At 41.6% G+C, this 22125-nt stretch overlaps 1 protein-coding gene across 3 annotated transcripts in view; it reads right to left on the bottom strand.

Moving 5' to 3' along the window:
- Positions 1-22125, bottom strand: part of RGL1 (ral guanine nucleotide dissociation stimulator like 1) — a 133264-nt gene that overhangs the window by 110106 nt on the left and 1033 nt on the right. For all 3 annotated transcript variants that reach the window (XM_053391086.1, XM_053391087.1, XM_053391082.1), the window contains exon 2: positions 7752-7912. In XM_053391086.1, coding sequence (XP_053247061.1) covers positions 7752-7802 — 51 coding nt within the window. In that variant the 5' untranslated portion in view covers positions 7803-7912. The remainder of the gene's footprint in view (positions 1-7751; positions 7913-22125) is intronic.

Genomic DNA, 22125 nt, shown 5'->3' on the forward strand with positions numbered 1-22125 from the left:
GGAATGGCTGTTCTCCAACTGGAGCGCTTGCAGGCCAGTGTTTCCCAGTCGTCAGTGTTCATACTACATTTTTGTAGATTTGCCTTGAGACAGTCTTTAAAACTCTTTTGTTGACTGTAGTGTGCGCACACTCAGAGGGTAACCTCCAAACCATCCTAAATATCTTTGCAGAAGCTTACGAAAAGCTTGGCCTATCACTCAACATCCAAAAAACCAAAGTGCTGCACCAACAAGTACAACATAACCCCTCTGCAGCACCACAAATCCAACTCAATGTTGTAACGTTGGAAAATATTGATCACTTCTCCTACCTAGGCAGTTATCTTTCCACAAGGGCCAACATTGATGCCGAAATCCAGCATCGCCTGAGCTCTGCGAGTGCGGCTTTCTCCCGATTGAAGTGCAGAGTGTTTGAGGACCGAGACATTCACAGGGAAACCAAAATGCTTGTTTACAAAGCTATTGTACTACCAACCTTACTATATGCTTGTGAAACATGGACCACTTATAAACGCCATCTCCAACTCCTCGAAAGTTTCCATCAACGGTGTCTCCAAAAAATTGTACACATCACTTGGGAAGACAGGTGAACTAATATCAATGTACTGGAAAAAGCAATGATTCTTCAACATCAACTTCGTTGGACTGGTCATGTTGTGCGGATGTCTGATGATCGTCTTCCAAAGCAACTACTCTATTCCGAACAGCTCCATCACACACCATTTAAAGTAACATCAGATGCTCAAGTCACATGAGAGAAACCCACACCGTGGCTCCACCCTATGCCAGCACTGCCCCAGTCTAGAAGTGGTGAGACTAGCATGGCAGTAAAGCACAACATAGGCTCCTTCCACACACCCTGGAGTATTCAATTTTAAGTCTCCATTTCACAGTCATTGTTCAGCAGGTTCTTATAGGTCCTAGAAAGCAGGTGCTTTCTGACATTACGATGAAAGGGGTTGTTGTCCCCCACTGGACCTACTCCTGTGCCTTTACCAGCAGTCTGATACACATAAATTTAACAGGTGGAGATAAATGAATGGGAAAGATTAGAGCACAATCCTCTACATGTCTATTTAAAAGTAACCTCATTGTTTTCAAAGGAAGCTTAATGCATTGGACTGCAGTCTTAGGATGCTTCGCAGTGGGAGCTTACTACCGTAGGGACATTCATTTTTTGCAAACAGGTAATTGTCAAGGCTTTTTGTAACTTACTGGAATTCCCCCAGAAAGGGTAAAACAGGATTCAATGGGGAGGGAAATGGGCTGGTATTTTGATAGTTTTAGCATGTTGGGATTACTGTTAAAGGTATGGGTTCAAGGCCAATGCTTTTCTTAAATAATGGGTTAGTTTTAATCAAGCAAGAGTATATTTTTCATTAATGTGCGATACAAGACTGAATGATTTACAAGTTTCTATGTAGCTGTACATAAATATATTTGCACATGTACAGCGCAGTCATCTATGCTATGCAGTGCTGGAAAATGTCTTGATCTATGTGGAGTTGGATGTGTCTCTGAGGTCTATCTGGCCCCTGCATTTTTCAGTACTTGCAGTCTTCATCCCTACCAGTCTACGCTACAAACAGGGGCCTAAGGGTGGTAGCGATAGTCTTTACTGATGTGGAGTTCTCGTGCTAGAAAGCCTTCCCTGTTTTTGCTTTGCTCCCTTATTTTCTTGAAAGACCTAGAGATTGATTTATCTCTCAATTTCAGCTTCTCTCAGTTTCTCATTTTTTCAGTCTTAAGTTCAGTTCTCCACATTTCTGATCATGGTGATTTTTTTAAAAAGTCCTCATTAAAAATTTAGTGTGGATTCCTCCCAATATTTTTGTATGCAATTTTGCCTGATATATGCACTTTTGCAAGCAATTTCCCCTAAAATAGTATATTTTGTATGTTATTTTCTTGAATAGCTGCATTCTTATACACATATAATATACAATTTTAAAACATATATAATGTTACGTAATATACACACTTTTGGTACACATTATTTGGTTGGAGAATAGTGTTACAAACTTTGGAGAACCGTGACTTTTCACAGAGAGCTGTGACCTGGCTGACTTGGCTATGATTTAGAAAGTGCAGATATGGTGGGTTCACATTAAATTCAAAACCAAATTTAATTTCTCCCTCATCCTCATTCTGGACTAACAGTAAAGCTAGAGAGAGAGAATTGAAGATGGCATGATGCACTATGGTTACTTGTGACCGGTACAGAAAACATGTAAAACCTGTCTGACCGGAGACAATAATGAGACAAAAGAAGTGACTGTACATTATGGGCTGTGATGGCTCCATCAGACTACCTAATCCTCTTAAAGGACTATTGTCAGCTTTATAAACTCATGAACAGCAGTTGCCACAGGCCCTCCCAACCACTGTAACAAGCCACACCCTTTGAGTTAATGCAGCAAAGTGACAGGTCACAGGCATAAGTAGTACCTATGTTGCTCTACTATGCAGGCCACACTTTCCCTCAAGAAGCCTGGACATCATTGTAAGTTAATGTTTAGCAGTTTTTCTGCTGTCAACCCTTTTCTTGCCTTCCCTCTCTGCTCAAGAATTGGATACTTGCCCACATTTCTTATATTTAACTAGTTCAAAGCCCAAGGACTTTGTCCCTTCCCATCCATGCAGGTGCAATAACTCGGCTTAAGTTTGACTCACTCAGTTCCAGTAATCACTTATTTCAAAGGTGCCAGCCATGTAGCTTTATTACTTCCAAAAAGGTCAGTCCATTCAAAAGATTAGTTTTATACATGCTGTAGAGGAGGCAAAGCCCTACAGGCTTGTTGAATGCCTAGGCCAGTTTTTGTGGCTTAAATGCTAAAATTAACTTTGTGCTCTTGGAGTAGACATCCGAATTAAAACTTATACAATAACAACATTCTCAGGTGTGGGGGTCGATAAAAATGACACCAACCAAGATTCATAAAACAATACCCCTTTTGACATCCCTGTCCACTTGCCTTTTACATTCCATGGGAACATATTTGAGCTTAAAAAAAAATCCCTCAAACTGCCTCCTCCCCTCCCTTCAAAATGGCATAAAACTGTTTCCTGCTCAACGTCATTTGAAGGTTCTGTCGGCTGAGCCCCTCCAAAGAATCAGCGCCCCACCCCCAAAACTAACTTCCTCCGTGTTAAGACTTGACCCCATAACAGTCTTTAAGCCGAGGGACATCAGGCAGGGATGCAACTTGTGTTTCACCACCGAGTAGTAAAGGCAGAAGCAGAAGAGACCAGCCAAGGAAGGCTTTCTCCATTAATAGGCGAGAGCAGGTCAAGTGACATTTTCCAATCCCTAGAAGAATTTCTGGGTCGGGATTTAGCAAAAGGCCTACTCTTGCTGCTTGCAGATTGCCTTTCCCTCTGCCTTAGCGTAGCTGAAGGAGAGATAAACCTAGGGGTCAAACTACAATAGACACTAAATGTTGGCAACTACATCTGGGTTGGGGCTGCTGCTGTAAGTAAGTACTAAGCCTGGGGAGTGGATGATTTCCATCAGGACTACAGTGCACAGGGAGGAAGGTTTAACTCATCCTTTCCCAACCTAGAGCCCTCCCAATGTTTTGGATCACAATTCCCAGCATCTCTGACCACAGATCATACTGGCTGCGGCTTACAGGAGCTGTACTCAGTTCAGTTCAGTAAGTTTATTATCCTAGCCAAAGGCCATGACATAATCATACAACACAGGCAATATAAAATATAAAACAAAACATCTACTTGAACAAACAAAACCATGTATTATAAGCAAAACTATCAATGGGGAGCCTCCACAACTACAAACAGTATATTTCAATTTAGACCTCCAAATTTCCCTTACAATTTACTGATATTTTGTCCAACTCCTTCTTCCTAATCTTTCCAGTGCAAAAAGGGCCACTATGAGTCACGAAGGCATTAGTCACTCAACAAACCACAGAACCCTCACTGCCAAGGAGAGACTGCTTTCTTGAACATCTGCAAGGCACAAGGTTGGGGAAGGATGGTTTAATCTCTTCCCACACCCCAGCCACAATCTCTGTGATACAATTGGCCTTAGGAAAAAAAGCTCCCCAATATGCAACTACCGATGGCGTATGTAGTGCTGTCTACTGTCCTGCAGCTCTAGATGCACCCTCTGGCATCATGGCACTGAGACATCTCCTTCTTTCTTCCATCTCTGAGCTATAAACTCTCCTTTCCCATCTGTGACATCCCTGCCTTCTCATCCCTTGCTCTCCACCCACCACCAGTCTGTTAATTCACCCAGGCAGAAGCTCTGGCCAGATGGGCCGCAAGCCACTTCTTCCCCTTCATGGTCCTTCCTGCTGCAGCCTGGTATGAGAGACAGCAGAGTTCTCAGGAGAAAACTCTGCAGAATCCAGTTGCACAATCCCAGCTTTCTGGCCCCCTGTACGCCTATGATATTGCACTGTGTTCTCAGTGGCTTCAGTATAAAACCACTGGTGTCAAAGGAGTTAATCTTATTACAGGAACAGGGAGTTTAGAGTCCAACCCAGACCAACATTGGTTGAAGTCAGCAGAAAACGACTTGCAGTCTCCAGTGGAAAATTGGCAAGACATCCCTAGCCCTTTCCGATTCCAAACTATTCAGCTAACTAAACCAGCCCAGCAATGAGTTGTATTTTTGCTGCATCCCAATTAAACTCAATGGGTTGTATCTAACGCTGTTGTTCAGCTTCTGTCAATGAAACAGAGGGACAAATTACAGTGATTTCCCCTGCAGGCGCCCACACTCCTTAACCTGCCCCCAGAGGGTTGAAGGCTCCAGGAACATAGGAATCTGCCTTATCCACCATTGGTCCATTTAGCTCAGTATTTTCAACACAGACTGGCAGCGACTCACCAGGATTTATTCCCAACCTCACCTGAAGACATCAGGGATTGAACCTTTTGCATACAAAACATTGTACTCTGTTATTGAGCTACGGCTGTTCCACAAAGTGTCAGGGCAGGCATGGGGTGGGTGGAAATCACTGAAAATTGCTTCCCTCCCACTGATACAAGCCTTACTGTTGGCTGAACAACACTGCTGAGTGCCCCACAAAGTGGTTAGAATCCATTCCTCATCTGGATGTATTTTTCAGTACTGAATCAACTTCAATTTTGCTTCATTTCTCTTGAGCCTTATCACTCCCATACAGCTGAGTCCAATCATTTAATTCCAGAACATTGTTTGAGTATTTGTGGGTTTGTTTGATAAACAACAAAAAGCCACTTGGCTAAATCAGCTGCACCCCAGCTTAGTACTGATACTCCATCCACAATCACACACTAGCTCACAGGTTACAAGTTTAAAAGCCAATGAAATGCATTTGATTATCATGACCATTTGCTATAAAAAGACAAAAATTCATTCAGGATTGTTGCCGCTACCAACAAAATTATACTGCTGAAATGAAGAAGAAAGCTTGGTGTAACCAGGCTGGGATTTCTGTGTGGGAGGACTGTGAGCTTTGTTTATTTCTAGTATTCAAAGAACATTTCTGGGCTCTAAGTTCTTTAATTCTTAGTTCATCTTTTGCATCAGGCGCTGGTTGGTGGTTCTTGGGGTTGTAGTAGAAAACAAAATAGATCCTGCAAGCCTGAAGTCTGTCTATTCCTAATTTGGATAAGCAATAGCCCATCACACCCCCCCCCCCGTTTCACTTTAATTGGGGCCCAACTCTAATAACCACTTTGTGAGTCTCATGTTTTGTTAAAAAAAAAAAAGGTGTATGGAACGACACAAAGCAATTAATATTCCTATTGTAAGAGAACAGAGGGAATATGTAGTAGCACATTTCAGAGGGAAAGCTTTACACCAGGGGTAGGCAACCAAAGGTCCATGGGCTGGATGCGGCCCAATCACCTTCTGAATCCGGCCCGCGGTCGGTCCAGGATTCAGCATGTTTTTACATGAGTAGAATGTGTCCTTTTATTTAAAATGCATCTCTGGGTTATTTGTGGTGCCTGCCTGGTGTTTTTACATGCGTAGAATGTATGCTTTTATTTAAAATGCATCTCTGTGGGGCATAGGAATTCGTTCATTTCTCCCAAAAAAATATAGTCCGCCCCCGCAAGGACTGAGGGACGGTGGAGCGGCCCACGGCTGAAAAAAGTTGCTGACCCCTGCTTTACACATTGGATTCAGCCAGGACTCAAAAGCAAGCAAGGATTAGGTCTGCCATCCTATACCCATTTACTTTAGAGTAAGCTCCACTGAGCTCAATGGGGTTTACTTCCTAGTAGTCATTATAGGATGGTGCTGTAAGACATGGTTCTTTCCTCCTGTTTTCAGTCCCAAGCAAAGGGACAGTGTTTCTTTAAAACAGATTTCCCAACTACATAAATTTCCCATAAGAAACTGTATGTGAACCTCCATATTCCCCAAACACAGGAACGCCCTGTGTGCTTTGGTCCTTGCTTACCCCCTGATCAGTGGTGGTTTCTCCATAGGAATCAGTGGTTCTTATCTACCACAATTCATTTATGAATCTATCTTGGTTTGGCAACATCATTTGCTGAAAGATGAAGGGGAAGAACAGCAGGTTCTGACTAAAAACAATGTGGTCTAACGTGGTTTGGGCAGTTTGTTGTAAGGACAGGAAAAAAGTGCATTCTGCCCTTATATAATTTGGGTCCATGCTGTGGCTGCCATTGTCTGCCATTTAAGTGCTTAACAGACAGATACACTTACAACATGGTCAGTTTCCCCATCCCTCATTTTTACAGCTGTTTATTATCAGCTTTCCATGTTTTGTGTCCAACTGTACACTTAAAAAACTCCACACACTTGCAAATGAATCGTGAGTCTACATTAAGTATTCTTATTCTCTACCAGCGCTTTCTCTGGGGGGACACGGGGGGACAAAAACCCCTAAACATTTTGTGAATCTTTGCACTTTTGTCCATTTACTGTATTTATTTTTCCGGATTTGAACTATAAAATGGTGATTTTATTGAGTCAAAATGAGAATAACCCTAAAAAAAAAGCACTGCCCTGTATTATAAAATCCTTCTAGGCTGGAGCAGAGGCGTAGGAAGGTCAGGTTTTCTTACAAAGGAATGTGGATTCTGAGCCTCTGATAACAAGTAGGCGACTGTGGAGAGATACTTAAATCTACAGGATGGATTGTGTTTTGGCTTGTGCTATTGTATTTATATTTATTGTTTATTTATTTAATAAAATTTATTTTTAAAAACCTGCAAATTGGTTTACCAAAACAAAAAACAAAAAACACAACAGCAGTAAAATCAAGAAAAATTAACAATACTACTTTAAAACATACAAAAGCTAAAATATTAAGATTAAAATTACTTCAACTTCCTAAGCATCTAGGTATGCTTGCCTAAAGAAGAATGCTTTTAGCAGGTGCCTGAAAAGAGTCCAGCAAAGGCAGCTGCTTTGTTGAAATTTCAGCCTTCACGACATAAGAAAACGGCCAAATAAACAGCTATTTTCATGGAGGAGGGTCAAGATAGTAACCGATATGCATGAAATTTCATATGTAGCTATATAATCCCTAGTGTAGTAAGATAAGACCTTTGGAGCAGGAATTTTTTTTAAAGGGTTTTTATGAACCGCCCTAGTAGGGCAGTAATTGTCCCTTGATAATTTGTCACCCCCCTCCATGATGGCACCTGGGTCGGGGCCCCGCCCCCTTTTCTTACGCCCCCGGGCTGGAGTACATATGCTGCTGGTTTGCTATCCACAAACTCTCATGTTAATAACTAATCACGTGCAGTCAGCTTACCTCCCGCATCACTAATACACGCCATACTGAAATGTGATCATCCATATACATCAGGACCTTGTGGATCTCTTTGGTTTCAGATGCTTCAGGAACAGGGTGCCAGATGGCCTCCAAGGAAAGCTTCAGAAAACCAGATAGTTGTAGGAATCATTATATGCTTCCTGTACCAAATGAAGAGTCATAGTGTCAGAAGTGACCCATTTATTTTTACATCTCCATATATTCACTTTATTTAGAAGCATACCCAAGCTTTGCAAAAAAGCCCACAAAAATTTACTAGTCCACCAAATTTTCAATAGTCTGCCTGTCCACACAGTCCTTTAAGCATACATCAGATGATGTGGAAATTATTTTCTTTCACATATTGCAGAAGTGGAAATCATTTGTTCATAATATGCAAATTTCAGGTACATGTCATCTTTGTGCCTGCATAGATATGCCCACGCAGCTGATTTGTATATTATAAATCCATAGCATTTTAGTGCAAGTTATTATCACATGTGTTGGTCCCACAATGAAATAATACCCAACTGGCCCTGAAAGTTATAGTCTGACAATCTCAGTGTAATCAAGGGGGACAATTAAGAGCTAAGTTCGGTCTAACTAACCTTTTGGAGTTCAGTTAGTGTCTCAGCAAGCAGACTCGGGTGACCGAGTAGGCATCATGTGCTTACCTTTGAAAAGGCTTTCAGTAAAGCCCTCCCCCTCAAGATGGAATTCTGAATTGAAAAAAATCAACTCATTTCACATTTAATAATGATTCTACCTCATCTGCACATTGCAAAACAACATGTGGACCAAAACAGAGCCATCCTTCCAGATTTCTGCTTCTTTGAATTTTGAAATGCAGACCAATGGCATGGAACAACTCCCCTGACATGATAGAGGAATATAGAACTATGCCTGGTGTAGAGAAAGTGGATAGGGATAAATTTATATCCCTCTCATAATACTAGAACTCACAGCCATCCAATTAATCTGAATGTTGGAAGGTTCAGACAGACAAAAGGGTGTGCTTCTTCATACGCTGAATAGTTAAACTATGGAATTCATAACCACGAGAGGAAGGGAGAGCCACCAATTGGCTGGCTTTCAAAGAGGATTTGACAAATTCAAAGAGGAGGAGACTCCTTGGTTTCTTCAGCTTCTGACTCTGCACTGCTTTCTCCCATAACCTCTTCCTGCTCACGACAACACCTCAGTCTGCTCCCTCTTCTTCCTCTGACCACTCATTGTGGTCCTATTATCACAGTGTAAAGCACAGTGTAAAGTTTTATATATACCTATATACTCTTTTTTCATTTTTTTATTAATTTCCCCCAAAAAATTTAACAAACAAACAAACATAAATCTCAACTGTATTTAAACCAATCTTAGTAACATTGTTAAGTGGCTTCCTCAAATCCCCCTAGTTGAATTTCAGTGTATATCATTATAACAGTTTTCCAAAACCAATTTTCTCATAAAATTAACTTAATCATTTAACATATTTCTTTCTTTCTATTTTAACTTTAAACATATTAAACTCTAACATTACATGTTTAAATCCTAAGCCTATCTGGTATTTACAAGCTTTTCCAATTAAATTATCTTAACATATTTAATTAATGGTCTTTGAATTTCATCCATTCCTCCTGGTACTCCTCCTCCTTCTGGTCGCGGACTCTTCCAGTCAGGTCGGCTAGCTCTGAAAAATCCATCATCTTCATCTGCCATTCCTCCACTGTAGGGTCTTCTTGTGCTTTCCAATTCTTAGCTAACAAAATTCTTGCCACAGTTGTGGCATACAAAAACAGTTTAACATCTTTCTTGGGCAATTCCAAACCTGTTATTCCAAGAAGAAAGGCCTCTGATTTCTTAATAAAAGTATATTTCAACATTTTTTTCAATTCATTATAAATCTTCTCCCAGAAGTCTTTCACCTTGGGGCAGGTCCACCACATATGATAAAAGGTACCCATCTTTTCTTTACATTTCCAGCATAGATTATCACTGTTGTGATAAATCTTTGCTAATTTTACAGGGGTTAAAAAGGTAAAGGGACCCCTGACCATTTGGTCCAGTTGTGGCTGACTCTGGGGTTGCGGCGCTCATCTCGCTTTATTGGCCAAGGGAGCCGGCGTACAGCTTCCGGGTCATGTGGCCAGCATGACTAAGCCGCTTCTGGTGAACCAGAGCAGAGCACGGAAACTCCATTCACCTTCCCGCCGGAGCGGTACCTATTTATCTACTTGCACTTTGATGTGCTTTCAAACTGCTAGGTGGGCAGGAGCTGGGACTGAGCAACAGGAGCTCACCCCATCGCGGGGATTCAAACCGCTGACCTTCTGATCAGCAAGTCCTAGGCTGTGTGGTTTAACCCACAGCGCCACCCGCGTCCCATTTTACAAGGGTTAAGTACCATCTATACATCATTTACATAATATTTTCCTTTAACACCATGCATGCAGTGAACTTGACCCCTTTCCTCCACAATCTTTCCCAGTCTTCAAACATTATATTGTGTCCCACGTCTCTTGCCCAGTCTATCATCACTGATTTAACTTGCTCATCTTTTGTCTGCCATTCCAACAATAAATTATACATTTTAGACAAATTTTTAACTTTAGAGTCCAACAACTCCGTTTCCAACTTAGTTTTTTCCGAAGCAAAACCATTTTTCTTATCTAATTTATACAATTCATTGATCTGGTGATAATGTAACTGTGGCGATCACACAGGGCCCCCGGACGTTTCAGGGTCTATTGACCCTGTGCCACCACTGCGGTTGCTTTCTTCGCTGCCGCCACCCGCCTCTCACGGGACACACGGAGTCCAGACAGTTGTTAACACAAACAAATAATCAAGTTTATTTTTAAGTGCAGGAATAAGCGTATGGTTTCGGTTTATTTTTCTCTTGTCAGTTTCTTAAATCTTAGTTCCTACAACTTCAAACTGAATTATTCCCAACTATCTATCTAACTCCCTATCAATTCCTCTCACTCTCTCACAATACAACTCTGCCAACCCACACCTAAGCCTCCCTCTTCCTTCTCCAACACCCAAACCTCAACTCCCAAACCTCAACCGTCAACCCCCAGACCTCAACTGTCTTTTCAAAACCTCCCACTCTATCTTTTACTCCCCCCTCGCATTCTCACTGGCCAATCACATCACACCCATTTTTAACTCTTTCCTTAACGCATCCTAGGGGCAAACGCCACAGTAACCAATTTATTTTATCTTTAATTTGATCAAATGGTTTTAATTTAAATCCTTCTTCCAATAACAAGTCTGAATATCTCAACCACTTGATTTCCGTATTTAATTTTTTCTGGGCCTTTGCCTCCATTGGCGAAAGCCATCTGGGTGTCTTCCTTTCCAAAACATCTTTGTATTTTATCCAAACATCATATAGACATTTCCTAATTACATGGTTTTTAAAACCATTATGGGCCTTTATTTTGTCATACCATAAATATGCATGCCATCCAAACACATTATCAAATCCCTCCAAATCTAAAACATCTGTATCCTCTAGTTGTATCCATTCCTTAATACAGCAGAGCGCTGCTGCTTCAAAATAGATCTTCAAATCTGGCAGGGAGAATCCCCCTCTTTCTTTTGAATCCGTTAGTAGTTTATACTTAATTCTGGGTTTTTTCCCCTGCCAGTTAAATCTAGATAAAACTTTCTGCCATTCTTCAAAACATTTCACACTGTCAATAATTGGGAGGGCTTGAAACAAAAACAACATCTTTGGCAATACATTCATTGACCACCGAAATTAATGACAATTTAATGACCACCCATTAATGACAATCTTAAATTCGACCTAATCTCCAGATCTCTCTTAATTTCATTTCATAATTTCTCATAGTTATCTTTATATAAGTTCAAATTTTCCCCCGACAACTTAACTCCCAGATATTTAACTTTTTTCACAAAGACTAGGCCCGTCTTTTCTTGTAGTAATTTTCTTTCCTCACTGTCTAGATTGTTCTCTAATACTTTGGTTTTGCTCTTGTTTATTATATTTCCATTGCTATATCAACTTAACATTTCAGGGACACAAAATCCCACAAACATGAGATATAGATAAATCCGGAAAGGACTCTCTTCTGAGTTTTACACATTTGTTTTGAAAAATAAAATAATCAATTCCCTCACTTCCAGGGACCAATTTTTTGTTTAAAAGAGAAAAATGTTTCTACAATTTTCTGTGATCTTATGCATGTTATAACAGCAGAGACAAAGCACCAATTTAAAACCCTCAAACCTATTCTGAGACCAAATGACTTTTATAACCATGTAAAATCCAAGTCTGTACCCAGATGTCTATGTCTGTCTCTTTTTCCTTCCTTTCAAAAAGACTTTACTGAGATAGAATTTCTATAAAACAATAAAGCTACAATCTTAGCAGATTATTTTTTTAAAAAAGGGATAATTGGATTTTAAAATGAGATAACAAAAACAGTCATGATCACATTACAATAGGACACAGTTTCTTTTTGAAAGGGCAAAAATCTTTTTTCAGGGAATAAGCAGATTAGCAAAGGACCAATTCTGATGTAATGTTTGGCTCACATGTCATGACTTCTTGAAGTGATCATGAACACAGACGATGCATAGCTAACTAACTTGCCAGAAGAATCCTCAAGAAAATTATAACCTATTTGTGAGCTGTGGGTCCCAGTGATAAAATCTATAAATGCAATATTTACTAAGAGTAATATTTACTTTTAATTTATGGTTTTCCCAGTAGTGATGTATGGAAGTGAGAGCTGGACCATAAAGAAGGCTGATCGCCGAAAAATTGATGCTTTTGAATTATGGTGCTGGAGGAGACTCTTGAGAGTCCCATGGACTGCAAGAAGATCAAACCTCTCCATTCTGAAGGAAATCAGCCCTGAGTGCTCACTGGAAGGACAGATCCTGAAGCTGAGGCTCCAAGACTTCTCATGAGAAGAGAAGATTCCCTGGAAAAGACCCAGATGTTGGGAAAGATGGAGGGCACAAGGAGAAGGGGACGACAGAGGACGAGATGGTTGGACAGTGTTCTCGAAGCTACCAGCATGAGTTTGACCAAACTGCGGGAGGCAGTGGAAGACAGGAGGGCCTGGCATGCTCTGGTCCAGGAGGTCACAAAGAGTTGGACACGACTAAACGACTAAACAACAACAACAACATTTACTATCTCAGGTCTGACTGAAGGCTGATTTACTCATTACAAAACCTTTCCCAAGAAAGGACTTTGTTGCATAAATTAATGGGTGATCTGTTTGAAGTCTGTTGCACATGGGTTTGTTAAATTTGTTATGTGAATAAGTTTCAACATATGCATTCAAGAAGAATGTGAAGAAATCATCAAAGTAAGAGTTAAGAGGTAGAGTCCTCGCTCTCTGAGACTTCAGTTTTGAATTTAATCCCACAGCAAGGCATTGCACTGAAAGAATACCCCTATGTGATTTGAAAAACAGATTCTATATATTATTAGTAGTATGAAATAATTCATTTCACACTATCAACATAACAGTTGCCAGTACATCAGGCACAAGCCTGCTTTAGATCAATAATATATTCACCTGTTACTTTTTTCTCCAGCTGCAAAGTTAAAGTTGGATGCATATGTACTTTTAGCATTTGAATAGCGGCCTTTTCTGGAACAGACACACAGATTGGGAAGCTGATAAAGCTAAGTAAACATCACTCCCTGCCATTCAACTATTGTACAGCATTGTGTAAATGTTTACAACACTCTTATATATACTCTGTGCAAGTATTATTTTAGAGGGGGAGTGTTATATCTGTAGTGGAAGGATACCAAGGAGTGAGGAACCCTAATACTAAACCTCTGAGTTGTTAATTTGTTAGGATGTCACAGTTCCCTCACGAGGGTGGAGATATGGGAGGGAAGATAATGGGTTGTATCTAATGTTTGTCCTAGTCAGAGTAGACCCACTGAAATTAAGGAACATGACTAACAATTCCATTAATTTCAATGGGCTTACTCTGAGTAAAACTTAGTTGTACATGACCCATTGTAAAGTGGGCCTGCACATAATCAGGCTTTTGTAGGAAGAACCCAGATACCAAGGAAACCAGAGGTTGAGGGGAGATCGCTTACTATTCTGCTGCACAAGACTGACTAGCTCCTATGATAAGATGCAATGACTTCAGAGAGCAAAGCAGAATAAAGCATAGCTTGGCCTGATGTAGAAAATGGCCAGTTTGGCAACTATTTTAGAGAAGGAATTCAGCTTATTGTTTTGTTCCACCAGCTGCTCCAAAACCATTTACAAAGTTGCATGATCCATGTCCAACTCCGTCTTCGTTGAGAAGTAAAAGTCAGACAAAAATCTCTTTTTGCTTGCTGACACGCACACACAAGCCTTTTTCTGACTTTGTTATAAAATACTGAAAAGCATGAGTTTGGAATGAGTGGAATATTTCATTCCACTGCTTTCTAAGATAACATTCTTCTCTTCCAATGGGACTCCATGTATTTATTCAGTCCACTCTCTAAATAATAGTATTTGTTACTGGGATTTAATTTAAAAAATAGAAACCAGGCTACTTTTGCATTATCCTAGTGAATCTCTCTTGGGAAATAATGTTCACTGCTGAGCAATTCCTACTCAGCACTGAGTTGCAAAACTAAATACATCAGCTGTGATGATTTCTCTTTTACCATTCAGGCTTGGTGGCTCAGTTCTTCAGAGCCAAGACATACTTCCCCACCCTCCTGAGCAGAGCGGAATAAATGGCACCCTTAGCCCCAATTATTATATACCAGGACAGTGTCTACAGCAGGATGGGAAACATGCCCAGGTCCCACCAACCCCAGGAAGCATGGCCAATGGTGAGGGATGGTGGGGAATCAGGTCCAAAAGCCTCGGCAGTAGTTTCCCCACCCTGCCTCAGAGTGTAACTTTAGCGCGAGAAAAGGAGATAAAGTGCCGAAATCCGACTACTTTTATAGATTGTTGCATTCACCCATTTCTTGGAGAAGTTCCAATGTCCAGAACTTACTCAGGTTTGGTTCCCTCCAGAAGGAGCTCACTGGGGGCTAACTGGCCTTTTGCAATTTCTGTGTCTATTTGCAGATACAGGCTGAGTACAGGTGGAACTGCAGCTTAAAAGAGAGCTGAAAGCCCACTGCCCTCACATCAGATCTCCAGGAAGATAGCCAGCACCCTAAGAAGCGTACAGAGCCAAAGCTCAGTGATCCATGTATTTTTACTACTGTTGCACGCCACCCTAATCTCCAAGTGGTACAAGATTACGGGGGTTCCAGGCGCTTACACAGGGTTCGTGTTTCCTACTGGAAATGAGGCACAGTGGAGACTGTGGTGTCTTCGTGATATATGGTTTATTTACACATATATGTGCTCCAACCCTCTCTCCAGCTTGCTGCCTTTATCAGCCTGCAACATTTTTTCTTCTAGGTCACATCATAGCCAACCCTAAAAAAAACTCTACCTCAAACTCTGCCTTTGTCTTCTAACTAACTCTGAGTCTGGCCCAGAACCTGTACTTTCTTAATGGCCGATTACCTTTCCTTTGTTCTCTTAATGGCCCATCTCCTAGGCCATCTCCTGAGCATGGTAAACTGGGTCCAGGGATTAAGGGTCTGGCATCCAGTTTAACTCTCTATGCCTTGTTTCAATTCTTGTTCCAACACCTACCGGACACAGGAATGTAGGGGAGTCTGGCACCCACAAACACTATGTATCTAACTAAAGACTTATACATGTGATATTTTTGCATTTTACTAGCTCCTGGTCCTCCAGAGCCTCAGTCCCAAGATACTCTACCAAAGCTATGCTCCTCTCCTCAAGCCACACCCCATCCCAGTCCTACTCCACTCTTTTGCCTGACTACAAAGTGTCCTTGAACTGCAGTCATGTCTCTTGCTGGCCTTGAGAGATAGGGCTTTGTGGAAGCCTCTGGCTTTTGTATGGCTGGAATGTAGCTTACTACAAGTGGTGGCCATTTTAGGTGCATTCAAATGACACACAAACACGGACATACAGGTCGTTTTAGAACTGGAAAAGGGCAGAACGGGGGCAGAACAGGGTGAGGTAACATGTTCCACCAACATGCACAGGGGCCAGGAATGGAACCCCCATGCTAAATGGTTGTCATTTGTATATTAAAGTATTACATTTCTTGTTCCACTCAGTTTTGCTTCTCCCCTCTCCCACCTAAAAGTTGCTTGTGACAGAATGTGGCCCTTGAGGTGAAACCCGTTCCCCGTCACTGCTTTAGAGCTATTTTTTTATATTAATTGGCCTGTTGGTAAGCTTTTGTGATAATTTTTTTGAAAAATTATATCTTTAATTCATGCTGGCTAAGGAGAACATTTTATTACATTGCTGGCATCATTTAAGCACCACTGCACTATATACACAGGAGTATATAGTATGTAGAGAGCCAAAATATGAACTCATGATATTCTGATTGAGGTAGACCATGATGAGGCCTTGGTTTTGGAATGTGTGAGGTACTTTTCTTTCTCCTTTCTTTTAAATCTTGACAGATAAAATAACCCAGCAACTACTAAATGTGTCCTGGGAAAATCTGGCACAGCTAATAATAATTGGGTTCATACAAGGATAAAATAAATCATATTTTGCTTACAACATTCCTAAGTGTCCAAAACTCCAAGTTCTACATCTGTCACTATTCTTCTTATTCAAGTCTTCCTTTCACAGCAGCCTCATTCATTGCATGTCCCATCCTGACTCCAACACACATGCACACGCGGTCTGGCAAGGCCATGGCAAATGGGAGGAGCAAGTGGGACTTTCAAGACTGGGCCCAAAGGTGCAGGCCCACAGTCCTTGTTGCCACACACAAGTCATGTGTGAAAAGGGCTCCTGCAACTTAAGAAGCCAGAAGGCAGGAGAATATTCCATCCGCCACATTCCACAGCAATACAGACATGGAGACACTGTTACCAGTTCTGCTACCAAGTTTGTGCATGCACGCTTATGCTTAAATATACATGAGAGATAAAAGGAGCCAGTTAGATGGTGGCAACATCTGTCTAAATCTTAGCTGAGGATCAAACAGCGACAGACAACAGACATACAGCAGGCATCTCAAGCTACCTTTGAAACTGCCTTTCTGAATCACAAGGTATTCCTAATAGCTGATGAGAAATCCAGAGCGTGTCTTTTTAAAAGTATTTCACATACAGCAATTAGGCTCTTCTTAAAAAGAAAAGAAAAGAGGGGGGAGGGGACTTTCTCTTGTACAACCCAAGTGAAGCATTTATGTTCTGTTCTTTTTTTAAGAAGCAAATCTGCATTCATTTCATTTATAACAGCACATGTTTTTGCAGTGTGCTTTTTCCATAGGCGTTCCTTCAGATACTTTAGACAGAGCAACAACTGCATCCAGATGTCTTCGGCTTCTTGCACACAACAAGCCATGTCAACAGCCCCGCCCTATGCATATGCCCAGACCTGGAAGTTACTGACTGAACTGTTAGCACTTCTTGCACCTCTTTGGCACTCTTTATCAAAGAAGCAGAAAGCTACATCAGAAAATAAACTAGGCTTTCCATACATCCGGAAACTTCCGGACATGCCAGGAAACTGGACTCCTAAAATGACGCCCTGAGGGAAAATTTGAATTTTAAGAGATGTCAGAAATTTCCTGTATGTATTTTCTGCTGAGCAGTGAAAGGAATGCCCCCCTCCTTACGTGGAAGACCCTAAGTGCGCTAGCGCCCCCCACCTCCCCCTGCACTGCAGCCCCAGCTGAGGAGGGGAGCATGGAGGACAGTGGAAAGAGGGTGAGAGCAGGCCCAAGCGCCCGCCAGCTACCTGGAGAGGAAAATAAAGACAACTCAGTTATCCTCCCCCCACCTTCCTCCCCCTTTGAGAGCCGCTGCGTTACTTTCTCAAAGAAGGACAATAGCTCCCCTTTCCAGGACGCAGAGCCTGTGGCCACTTGCTCAGGAGCAGGTCCAAAGGAACTTACTTCCTCAGTCCCACCCCCTCCCCCCTGGTGGGAAAGAATGAAAATTAAATAAATAAATAAATAAATAAATAAATAAATAAATAAAGTTGAAGTTGAAAAATTTCAGGTTCAACAATTTTGGGGGTGTCAGGAATGTTACTTTTTAAAATATGGCAAGCCTAAATAAATCTCTGAAACAGAACAATGAGATGGGGGGGGGTGGAGACAGCAAAACTGACACTCTACAAGACATGGGTTAGCTTGTGACTCTCCCATTGATATGTATTGCACAAGCCCACGTCCACCTTGGTGAAACCATCTTTCCTTAATGCAAAAACAAAACAAAAAATTGAAAAATAAATGAAAGAAACAATTAAATGCTTCCATGAGCTCATAGTACCCATCAACAGAGGGTGGCTGTTACATCCACCACAATTCCCTGCTTTGGCATTCCTTCCTTCTAATTGGACTCTGTGAGCACAGATAATTTTGTTTCATCTATGCATGAGATGTGATGGAATCCTTTGACTACTCTCCAACAAGAGAAACATGGAACTGTTAGCTCTAAAAGGATGCTGCTTGTTGTTTCTCTGCAAGAGTGACTACAGTGGTACCTCGGGTTAAGAACTTAATACGTTCTGGAGGTCCGTTCTTAACCTGAAACTGTTCTTAACCTGAAGCACCACTTTAGCTAATGGGGCCTCCAGCTGCTGCCGCGCCGCCAGAGCACGATTTCTGTTCTCATCCTGAAGCAAAGTTCTTAACCCGAGGTACTATTTCTGGGTTAGCGGAGTCTGTAACCTGAAGCATCTGTAGCCTGAAGCATATGTAACCCAAGGTACCACTGTATTCTAGGGTTTTCTCCTTCCATTGGAAGGCACAACCAGAACTGTGAATTGCAGGGACAGGAAGTGAGCTATTCTCAAGGAAGGTCAGGCTTATACTTTTAACCGCTAAAACTGTTTGGGCTAAAACTGTTTGGGTGTAAGAGTAAAATGTGGCTCAAATTTTAAGAAAATAAAATTTCTTCAGCTTTTTGGAAATTTTGGGACACACTGCCCACAGTGCAATCCTATCATCAGCTTATGTCAGCTGGATAAGGCTAGGATTCAGGGATAAGGCTAGGATTCATTAGCCAGAAAGAAGCACCTGCCTTAAGCAGCAATTGCTGTGGAGGCAGAAAGCAATGGCAAGGGATTGGAGGACAAAGCTCTGTGTTTCGTGGTCTATTTCCTCTAAGCTAGCCTGCTGTCCTCAGATGCAGTGGAAGATGGGTGTCTGGTTACCCAGATTCAACTGCCAGTCCAATCGGCTTTTGTTCATAAAATGGGTGGGAGGGAGCGCACCATCTTGTCTTCTCAGTTAGCAAAATGTCTTCAGCCAGCCCAGATAGGATTCCAACTAAATCTGATCCACTGGCATAGCTCAAAACCATGGTGGTGATAATATTACCCTAGCATCGGTTTATGATGGCACGAGTGCAACACCAATCATAATTAGGTAGGGAAAAAAGGCAAGTAGAGGGCCAAACTATTTTTTTATAAGATATTTATTGACATTTCCCACTTTAATACATTAAAAAATCAAAAAACAAAAAAGTTAAAAACACATAAAGTTTACAATCCTTATTTTTCTATAACATATTTCCCTGACCTCCCCACACCTCCCCTTCTTATATTCCAATTCAAATTGTTAGTTCAACAAGTTCTTATCCCCAATTTTTGACCTTTTTCTATTTAGTTCATTTTTTTAAAAAGCCAATTTTACCTTATAAACATCAATATTTATATATCAATACTCATTCTTAAAACCTCTTTCTAAAGTCAACCCAAATTCCCTTCCACGACTTCCCCAATTTTCATACGAATAGCAAAACAGAATAAAAACAAAAACAGATTGTAATTATGCATCCTTTGGATCCCCAAACTCCACCCCCCTTTTCCCGGTTTCAATCCCCAACAAATGTCCATCAGTCTTAATCTACTATCAGCCTGGAGATCTCACGTCCGAGGCTCTTAATTCTCTCTCAATTCCTCTCTGCCGGTTTTTTTGATAGTCCTTAATATTAAAACCAGATCTCGGAGAAGCTCTAGCTGAATGGGATCCATGTTTCTTCCAGCAAGACCTCCATACTTAAAAGTGGAGCCCGAATCTTGTTTCTTACTCCTTTCAAGTCCAAATGTCCCCAAAGCTCCAACTTCCACCTTAATCAGATTTGTAATCCTTGGATCTTCAGATCTCCACATAAGGAGATCTCTCCGTTCTTCAATCTCCAATTCAAACCAGATTTTCAACATCAAGTTCTTATTTTCCTTTGTAGCCATCATGTCAGGCCTCTGACATTACAGCTCCTCCTTCCTTTTCCTCAGGAACAACATATATCTCTTTCTCCACCCTTTCAAAGCTCTGAAGTTTCTCTTCTTGTCCAGCTGCATGGACTTCCTGAGTCAAGTCCTTATCAAATTCAATGAGTTTATTTACTGTTAAATCCAGAGTTGCAACATTTGTAGCCAAAACATCAATTTGGCCTTGTAACTTTCCCAAGAGAACAAAAACTCTGTCCAATTTAGCATGTATTTTCCCTCCTTCAGCCATTCTTGTAATGTCCCAAAACCCCCTCTAGAGGGATTTTGGTTACTTAAAATTCCTTCCAGTTCAAATCCAAAAGTCAAGTTAGTTTGTATCAATTCTTCCTTGTTTTCAACAAATTATAACCAAATTGTAACAAATATAACCAGCAGAGTATCAGAGTACCAGTGTGTATCTGAAGAAGTGTGCATGCACACGAAAGCTCATACCAAGAACTAACTTAGTTGGTCTTTAAGGTGCTACTGGAAGAAAAAAAAAATTTTGTTATAACCAGCAGAGACAACAGAAACAAAGTTCTCTTTTTCAGTCTTGACAGCTAATTTGACAGCTGTCAAACTCTTCAATAACTCTTCAACAGGCTCTCTCGCGGATCACTCCCGGGTCCGGGGAGGTGGCACTTCAGCTCCCAAAATTAGCTCTTATCCTCCAGTAAAATTACTTATACTGCCAAATCATGAAATTAATGTCTTTTGCCCAATAAACAAGAAAAAATTCTCTCGACCTTAGTTAGCTGATCCTTGCTTTAGATTATTTACAAGACGGGGAGACGGACTTCCTGTTTGCGCCTTCCCCGATCGTGCCTAATTCAAAAAAAAAATTTCTTTGTAAATCCAATTTCCGTACTACTCACGGGTTGTTGCTTTTAATGTCCAATTGTTCACAAGAAGAAGTCAGCGCTCTCCGACCATGGCATGCGGCTTCACTCCGAAGGAGAAGCAGTCGACTCTCAGCACCGCGCCGCTCACCCCGTCCCCCGTTCCGAAGCCTTTAAAAAGGCTCCTTCGCGGGTCGGGGGGGCGCAAATGGTGCCCGCCGAGTCACCAAGTTCACAGGCTTCACCGCCTGTGATTTCTGAGGGTCCCCGCGCCGCCGCGGCAAGACCCAACTCCTGCGGAGCCGATTCCCTCCGGAGCTCGGAGGGAATCCGCCATTAGCCGATGGCGCTAACCCGGAAGTCCGTAGCGGGCCAAACTAAAGGAACTGTGGGGAGAGACTGAGCTGGATTGAGACCTTGGCAGGCAAAGGAGTAAGGTTTTAAACCTATGCCCCTTGCTGTGACCCCAGTCTATTTGTCCTGGAAGGAAAGCTTCCATTGGGGAAGGATCATGAATCTCACCATAGGCTACATCGGCAACTTGGTGATAGCAAACCTGGGCGAAAGGTCACTCAGCGATTTGTACTTTCCACCCACAGCCAAGGATGAAAAGGAAGATGGATAACACCTGTGTACTGAAGCAGTGTACCTGTCTGCAGAGTCCCAAGACGCAGGAGGAATTTAAGCTTCACTCCTGCAAATGGGGTTGCACAGATGAGTCACCCTACACAGGTAAGTGGGAGGGAGAAGGCTCCTGAGCATCTTTCAACTCTCCCCACGAAGCATCCCAAGAAAATAAATGGGTATACACAGCACTCAATCCATTGCCAAAGCATGTCTCATCCTCCCCTTGCATTTGGGGAACCATGTGTGCTAGCTAAGCAACTCTCGCTTGCTCAGCAGGTAGGAGCGGTGTCTTCTACAAAGGGGGTTTAGAGTAATTATGTGGTTTGCCAGCACCTAAACCCAAGCAAACCCTTACTACGCACTTGGATCTAAGGCTGAAACAGCCAGAAGTGCCGCTGACATTGGCAAGTGAGAACAACAACTCAATGCAAGACCATTCCTACAAGGACTCAATCTGCCATCAAACCTCGAATTATGATCCTTAGACGAAGGGTGGTACATAAATTTAATAAATAATTAAATAAATAATAAGTGAGCCAGCCTTTCTAATTTCCTAGCCCTGGTTAGAAGGGTTTGACAGCTGCACAAGCAAAAATAAAATAAAACATAATT

Source organism: Podarcis raffonei, chromosome 6 (genome assembly GCF_027172205.1).
Source record: "Podarcis raffonei isolate rPodRaf1 chromosome 6, rPodRaf1.pri, whole genome shotgun sequence".
Classification (NCBI taxonomy): Eukaryota; Metazoa; Chordata; class Lepidosauria; order Squamata; family Lacertidae; genus Podarcis; species Podarcis raffonei.